General features: G+C 36.1%; 1 protein-coding gene and 1 pseudogene across 1 annotated transcript in view; both read right to left on the reverse strand.

The window, feature by feature from the left end:
* Window positions 1-5,821: 5,821 nt before the first annotated feature.
* Window positions 5,822-6,880, reverse strand: LOC107668728 (neuropeptide FF receptor 1 pseudogene; annotated as a pseudogene).
* Window positions 6,881-7,077: 197 nt separating this feature from the next.
* The window catches only part of LOC107668729 (neuropeptide FF receptor 1-like), a 9,910-nt gene continuing 8,060 nt past the window's right edge, over window positions 7,078-8,927 (reverse strand). The window contains exon 3 of the mRNA XM_016460701.1: window positions 7,078-8,059. Coding sequence (XP_016316187.1) covers window positions 7,078-8,059 — 982 coding nt within the window. The remainder of the gene's footprint in view (window positions 8,060-8,927) is intronic.

An 8,927-nucleotide genomic window follows, 5' to 3' on the forward strand; every position in this document is an offset into this window, starting at 1 on the left:
GTTAGTAGCATCCAGTATGGTTGAGCAAAAAATGTTAATTTCAATTTATTTGAATTCAAATCGTAATTGCTTTTTAATTTAATTTAATTTAATTTCATTTCATTTCATTTCATTTCATTTCATTTCATTTCATTTCATTTCATTTCATTTCATTTCATTTCATTTCATTTCATTTCATTTCATTTCATTTCATTTCATTTCATTTCATTTCATTTCATTTATAGTTTACCCAAAACTGAAAATTTGCTGAACATTTACTCACCTTCAGGCCACCCAGGATGTTTGTTTCTTCATCTGAACAGATTTGGAGTAATTTAGCATTACGTCACTTGCTCACTAATGGATCCTCTGCAATGAATGGGTGCCCGTCAGAATGAGAGTCCAAACATCTGATAAAAACATCACAATAATCCACAAGTAATCCACACAACTCCAGTCCATCAATTAATGTTTTGTGAAGTGAAAATCTAAAAGTTAAAAGACATTTTAACTTTTAACCATTGCTTCTGGCCAAAATACGATACGAGCATAATAATGCTTCTTCCAGTGAAAAAGTCCATCTCCCGTTGTCCTCTCACATCAAAATCCACCAACATGTCTGTTTACTGTTGTAAACTGTCTGTGCATATTTCTCTCCTGACTCGACTTTTTCACTGGAGAAAGCAATATTGTGGATAGAGGACTTATATTTTAGCTGGAAGCAACTGTCTGAAGTTAAAAACATCTTAATGATGCAGTTTTCGCTTCACAAGTTAATTGTTGGACTGGAATCATGTGGATTACTTGTGGATTATTGTGATGTTTTTATCAGCTGATTTGACTCTCATTCTGACGGCACCCATTTACTGCAGAAGATCCATTGGTGAGCAAGTGATGTAAAGCTAAAAATCAGTTCTCTCCAAATCTTTTCTAAAGAAAGAAACACATCTGTCTACATCTTGGATGGCCTGAGGTCATCAAATTCAGGAAGTGAAGTAGATTTTAAATTGCAGTTTATTTCTTAATGGCGAACAACCCTGGCATCCATTTATCAGCCTGGAAATAAAGAAGGTAATTTTTTGTGCTTTGTTTGGTCATCCTGTCATGATGGATACAGAAGTTTCACATACTGTGCAGAGTATGCATACTGCAGAAATTGTAAAATAGTATTCTGTATGCGATCCAAAATAGCCCATGACCCTGAGGTATGATGAGACAGGAAGCTATATGACATGGCTTTGGTCACTGCACCCAACTCCATTTTGATTTTCAAATCCAGTTTTATATTAAGGTCAAATGGTCTGCACTGTTATTTGCTAGTGATAAAATTGGATCCAGTTGTTCAGACTACAGTACAAATAACTAAATGTAATTAAGTTGGATAAGACATAAAAGTGGATTTTTCTTGATTTTGAAGGAATGTTTGTGAGCTCTGTAACAAAGCAAAATGTTATTTTCATTTTTCAGTCAAGTGGAGAGACATCCATCCACAGTGTAATCATATTTCAAAGGACACAACTTGTCAATATCAAACATTGCTAAATGAAGCTATTTACACAAAGAGAAAAACACCAAACAGAAGAAACTGACAAATCTTAACAGAGCATAATTAGCAATAGGCATACAGTTTTTCACTTTGAACTTTTACATATTGTGAATAATCTGGTGAAAGAACAGCAGTAAAGAAGGACACCACTTGGTGTAAGTTTGTTAGTGTACCTCTAATAGTCACTTACTCCATTTACTAACTACTGTATAATTGATTCTAGATTAGAGGTACGTTCCTTTGGTGTTATTTAAGCATTTGAAGGCATCAACATCTGGTTATGAACTAGCTAGCTCTTAAAAGTAAAAGCAATTTGCTTAAAAGTAATTTAGACTAAATTTGTAACATGCAACATTTCTTTCAAACTATATATTTTTTTCTTTTTCAGAGTTCTAGTCCCATATTTGTGGTAAGTGCCATGAAATACCCCTAGATCATAATATTTTGTAATTTGATTTACTCTGTAAAGCCAAAACACGCAGTAAGATACAGAGGAACTTAAAGCACATATAACTGCAGTGTTTGTTTTTGAGAGGCTTATATTTTACAATTATATAAAACTGATGCAAATTCTTATTGAGCTTATTACAGGGACTTTTTGCAGGGTTTTTATTAACTGCACGGTCAGAGTGTGTAGACCTTAATTCTTCTTGTTTTATTCTGTTTGTCTTGGTATATTATACTGAGTGACTTGTCATGGTAAATCTATATTAAGTAGTTCAAACTATAAGGAATTACTAGGTTTTCTATTCAGAGGCAAGCAGAGACTGCGATTTAGACAAATGGTGATGTGTAATTATTAAATTATGTGATGTAATTTGTGTTTTTCTATAAATACAGTTCAAAGGCAGCAGAGAGATGACAAAAGTGGTCAAAACTCACTGAGGAAATTGAATGAAGCCACAAAAAAACAAATATGTAGAATGTTTTTTTGTAACACTTTCTATGAAGCCCGTATTTATAATACATTATAAGGGTATTCTTAAGGCATTATAATGAATGCATAATGCATTATAAAAAACCTTATAATATATTGTATCATCTCATGAATATTCACAAGAACAGTTTTAATATATTATAATATTTACTTATTTGTGGTTATAGCTTTTAAGAGTATGATGATTTATAACACAATGAACACGTTGCATCCACTTTTACAATGGATTATATTTCTCATAGTTATAATGTATTATAAGTCTCATATCTTGCCATTTTTCTTATGCTACTTTACTTAAAGCGGTCAAAGACCACTTATAAGTAGTAGTAATAATAATAATAATAATAATAATAATTAAAAAAAATGCTCTCAAACAGCCATAAGATCAGATATCAGATCAGATGAATGTGTAATATGACACATTTGCTTTGAACTATTTTTACTGTAATATCAGTTTGATTATTTTGATGGTACCATTTAGACAGCTGTTGATAAGTAACTCTACATAATGCCCTAAGAATACCCTTATAATATATTATAAATACAGGCTTCATAGAAATTGTTACCATGTTTTTTTTTGTAATGTTTTTTTTGTTGCAGTCTTAGCCATAGACGAGACCAGACAAGCCTGTGTGTGTGGTGCTGGTTTTTATGGAGAGTTGATGAGGATGGCAGACAGGTGTGGTGATTGTGAAGTGTGTGAGATGAAAGCCAAGGGGGATTGTGGGAGATTATGTGTGCAGAGATGACAAGCAAGGTGACTGATTATCCTGACAGTATTAATACTGCCCACATTGACTCTGATTGTTTCTGATAGTTCTTCACAAAAAAACAAAAAAAAAAAAGTCTGCTGGTGGAGCTCGATTTGTAATGAATTATGTGCTTCATTAGCATTGCAAATGTTTTTAATAAGCATGCTTACTCCAAATACACTTGACAAATGTAATTTCTCTGTAAGTATACTGAGTTTGCTGATAAAATATTTTTTTTTAAATAAAAATTACCTTTTTTTTGTCAGAACAAAATATTTTTATGAAAATGAGCTTTATTTTTTGTCATTAATGCTCTGACACCTGAAAGTATTGACTTAGCAAATTCTAAAAAAAAAGAAAGAAAAAAATAAATTTTTGCATTGCTGCAGTACAGCTACTAGTTTCCCAATGTCATGAAATCAATAAAAGCCATTTTAAAGATCTTCAAGGCCCAAGGTGAACCCAAGTAGTAAAAAAAAATAAGACGATGATGATGACATAATCAATCATTTAAACATAGCTGTCACTGTATCATATTACTTGCATTTTACAGGTAAGGAACAGTTAGATGTCACAAAATATGTTCTTTCTGTAAATTTTTAATGAGCTTTTTTTTATTTGCTTTTGCTCTGTTTATTGGGGATGAATGCATTTATTTTACACTAAAATAGCAATATTGTGAAATATTATTACAATTTAAAATAACTGTTTTCTATCTGAATGAATTGTAAAATGTAATTTATTTCTGTGTGGAATTTTCAGCAGCTTTTACTCTATTCTTTAGTGTCACATGATCCTTCAGAAATCATTCTAATATGCTGATTTGCTGCTCAAGAAACATTTATTGTTATTATCAGTGTTGAAAACTGTTTGTGGAACTGTGATACTTTTTTCAGGATTCGTTGATGAATGGAAAGTTCAAAAGAACAGCAATTATTTGAAATGCTGTCACTTTTGATCAATTTCATGCATCCTTGCTGAATAAAAGTATTAATTTATTTCAAAACTACAATCTTATTGGCCGTGTTAATTGAACTTTTAGAAATATGCCTAATCTGTGAGGAAAAAAATTATTCTACATATCAGGGGATAAAAAGGCATAATTAATTAAAATGATGTTTTGTTGAGGTAATGCAGTTCCTCTATTATCTGACTGCTGAATTTCTCTAAGTTGCAGAGTAAATTCCTCTTCCTGTCGTTCCAGTTCAAACTCCAATTCAACTTCATAAGGGACTTGGCCAATTCATTTCAAACTTATGAACTGAAGGTAATCCTATTCTTAAACTTCTCATCCCTGCATGTGTATAAGATTGTCTCTCATATTGGTGCTGGCTTGCTCAAGTGTTCATGGTCTTTGTTGGATTAAGCTCGTCTTCAGTGGTGTGATCAACTAAGAGGTGCTGTGTGTGACCATTCTCAAAGAGCTGGTGCAAAGCCCAAAATCACAGTTAGATGTAATGGCTATTCATTGATCACATTCATTCTCTTTACAATCCATTTACAGTACATTCATCTTGATATTACAGCATTAAGTATAGAATAAGACATCGAAACACACTAAACAACAAAAGTTAAACCTAACAAAAGTTAGGTCTTAAATAAGCCACTTGGCGCAGACCAATTAGGACACAGTCTAAACATTTGAGTCATAATCATAGATTGTGCTCATTCCTCGCATCTTCGCTGCACTGCTGTTCTGTCACCCTACAGTAGCTATATTATAACAGCATCTGTCCCCTTTGGTATTTACCATGAACGGTTCACACCAGTGCTCATTTACATACAGTGGACAAATACAAATACAATATAAATAATACAAATGCACATGTCAGGCAAACGTTTGTGCAACTGCGCAATACCGTCTTGAGAAAAGATAAACACAGCCCATCTGACTCCGATTCAAATATCAGAAATGTTTAATACAAGATTAACATGTTTAAAATGGAGACCTTCACCAAACAGATTGTCCTGTTGAATGTTTAGGGTGTATATTAAATGTGTGATATTTTTGGCATAAAATCTTAGAAAAAAAGGTACAAAAGCTGTCACTGGGGCGGCTTTCAAAAGGAAGTCATTTGTACCAATTTGGTACTAATATGTACCTTTAAGGTATTAATATGCACACTTCAGGCATACAGTAAATAAGGTAAAAAAGTTGTTCTTTTTGAAAAGGTACCACCCCAGTGACAGCTTTTGTACTTTATTTTTATGAGAGTGTAATAAAAATCAAATTAAATTAAAGTTGAAGTTTAATGCGGATGTGGCACAGTTTGGCTATATACAGTAGAATCTCTGTAAACAAATGATTTACTATACTCTAATATTTCTTTATATATGACTTCAGCCTCTTTTAACGTCACTTGTTTGCACATTGTGGGAAACAAAATAGGGGATTTTGAGCCCAAAATGTTATCCTTGTAGAAAAATTAGTTCACTCAGACTTTGAGAAGGGAATAATTCCCAGTGTTTTCACAGAAATTCTCTGAAGAGATTAGGACTTTAGGACTGACTTGATCTAATTGTCATTGATTAATCTACTGTAAGATATAGATCTGTGGAGTCTTAATTGCCCACAACCCGAGTCAGTTAATGGCATGAATAATCCATCTATTGATCCCAGGCTTGGTTTTTACCCACCCTGACAGGACTTATTTTCTCCAGTTCCTCCATCTGAAACACTTTTTGGTTTGTGACCCCTTTTATTCCAGATCCCGCACTGGATCCTGTGTCATTCGAGCAGACCGAGTTATTACAAAGCCGGCCAGTTCTCATGTTCTCCAACTCCAGACACGTCTTGGAGTTCTTCATAACACCGTCGGTGTACACCCGGTTCCTTGCTCCAAAATTCAAGGGATTGGAGTTGACCACTGGATCCCTCACGTCTCCTCTAGCTTTCCGTCGCATTCCACTCCTCACCTTCATTCCGTCACAGCAGCACGAATGCGTCCTGCACACCGCCTGAAAGCCCCTCTTGAAGTTCTCATTGTAATACCCGTAGATAATGGGGTTGACGCTCGAGTTCGAGAATGCCAACCAGTGAGCAAACGGGAACACGTAGCCACTCAGGAGTTCCAACTCGTCTTCATTTAGACCTCCGTAGTCCGTGAGGAGCATCAAAGTCCACAGAGGCAGCCAGGAGAGTGTGAATAACAAGGCCACGATACTCAACATCTTAATCACTTTGATCTTCTTTTGGGAAATGAGAGGCCGGCCTTCCTGCTGGGCTCCAGGGGCCGGAGGTGAGGCGTGAGGCTGTCCGCTTTCATGCTGATCGTTCCCAGAGATCACAGAGGTGGTGTAGAGTTTGATCCCAATTCGTCCGTACATAAGAGTTATCAGGGTGAGGGGAATGAGGTAAATGTGTGCGAACAGGATGGTGGTGTAGACTTTTCTCATCTGTGGGTTGGCCCAGTTCTCAAAGCATGAGAAAAGTGGGTATGTGTGGTTGTAGTCTTCATTGTGGACCATGTAATGATGCTCCACTCTCTCCACAGTTAACGTCACAGCTGATGGACACATAATGACCACTGCTAGCACCCAGATCATCACTATGGTCACCTTGGCAACCAGCAGGCTGAGTTTGGGTTGGAATGGGTACACAATGCAACGGAACCTGAAGGAGATTGGAACAGAGCTCTTCACAGCTGAAACAAATTCGTCAGGCATAAACTCTATGCCAATGTGAGTTAATCCTCTACTTTTTTCTGTATTTACTTTCTTTTTCTCACATTATAAATGTTTTCTTCGTCTCACTCCTCCTTTTTATAATTTTCTCTATTTTATCATAAAAACATAATCTATATGTTTTTATTTAAACCTATTTCCTGAACAGCCCAGAGAAGTGGTAAAAAAAAAAACCTTTCTCACACAGGATTTGATGATATGTTCTCCAGTTCCTCCATCTGAAACACTTTTTGGTTTGTGACCCCTTTTATTCCAGATCCCGCACTGGATCCTGTGTCATTCGAGCAGACCGAGTTATTACAAAGCCGGCCAGTTCTCATGTTCTCCAACTCCAGACACGTCTTGGAGTTCTTCATAACACCGTCGGTGTACACCCGGTTCCTTGCTCCAAAATTCAAGGGATTGGAGTTGACCACTGGATCCCTCACGTCTCCTCTAGCTTTCCGTCGCATTCCACTCCTCACCTTCATTCCGTCACAGCAGCACGAATGCATCCTGCACACCGCCTGAAAGCCCCTCTTGAAGTTCTCATTGTAATACCCGTAGATAATGGGGTTGACGCTCGAGTTCGAGAATGCCAACCAGTGAGCAAACGGGAACACGTAGCCACTCAGGAGTTCCAACTCGTCTTCATTTAGACCTCCGTAGTCCGTGAGGAGCATCAAAGTCCACAGAGGCAGCCAGGAGAGTGTGAATAACAAGGCCACGATACTCAACATCTTAATCACTTTGATCTTCTTTTGGGAAATGAGAGGCCGGCCTTCCTGCTGGGCTCCAGGGGCCGGAGGTGAGGCGTGAGGCTGTCCGCTTTCATGCTGATCGTTCCCAGAGATCACAGAGGTGGTGTAGAGTTTGATCCCAATTCGTCCGTACATAAGAGTTATCAGGGTGAGGGGAATGAGGTAAATGTGTGCGAACAGGATGGTGGTGTAGACTTTTCTCATCTGTGGGTTGGCCCAGTTCTCAAAGCATGAGAAAAGTGGGTATGTGTGGTTGTAGTCTTCATTGTGGACCATGTAATGATGCTCCACTCTCTCCACAGTTAACGTCACAGCTGATGGACACATAATGACCACTGCTAGCACCCAGATCATCACTATGGTCACCTTGGCAACCAGCAGGCTGAGTTTGGGTTGGAATGGGTACACAATGCAACGGAACCTGAAGGAGATTGGAACAGAGCTCTTAACAGCTGAAACAAATTCGTCAGGCATAAACTCTATGCCAATGTGAGTTAATCCTCTACTTTTTTCTGTATTTACTTTCTTTTTCTCACATTATAAATGTTTTCTTCGTCTCACTCCTCCTTTTTATAATTTTCTCTATTTTATCATAAAAACATAATCTATATGTTTTTATTTAAACCTATTTTCTGAACAGACCAGAGAAGTGGTAAAAAAAAAAAACCTTTCTCACACAGGATTTGATGATATGGAAATTCAGAGTTTTCCTTTTTGAAGCGACGGACCACTTACTGGGTGAATCTCACAATGTCCAGGTCACATTTCAGCCCAAAATCAAATGAAGAAAAAAAAAAACAAGAAATTATATTTTGTATAAAGAAAAGTAATAAAAACATAATCTATATGTTTTTATGTAAACCTATTTTCTGAACAGACCAGAGAAGTGGTAAAAAAAATAAACCTTTCTCACACAGGATTTGATGATATGCAAATTCAGAGTTTTCCTTTTTGAAGCGACGGACCACTTACTGGGTGAATCTCACAATGTCCAGGTCACATTTCAGCCCAAAATCAAATGAAGAAAAAAAAAAACAAGAAATTATATTTTGTATAAAGAAAAGTAAGGCTTTTTAAGAACCATTAAGATTTTTTTTGATTTTTATATATATATTTTATATATATATTTACATATATATTTCTTATTATAAATGTTGATGACTATTTGCTGCTCATATAGATAAGAACCATTGTCATTTTTAATAATTAAGTTCCAATAATAATTGCACCAAATCAGCATATTAGAATGATTTCTGAAGGATCATGTGACACTGAAGACTGGAGTAATG

The sequence above is a fragment of the Sinocyclocheilus anshuiensis genome, unplaced genomic scaffold (genome assembly GCF_001515605.1).
Source record: "Sinocyclocheilus anshuiensis isolate Anshui unplaced genomic scaffold, SAMN03320099.WGS_v1.1 scaffold36, whole genome shotgun sequence".
In the NCBI taxonomy this organism is placed as follows: Eukaryota; Metazoa; Chordata; class Actinopteri; order Cypriniformes; family Cyprinidae; genus Sinocyclocheilus; species Sinocyclocheilus anshuiensis.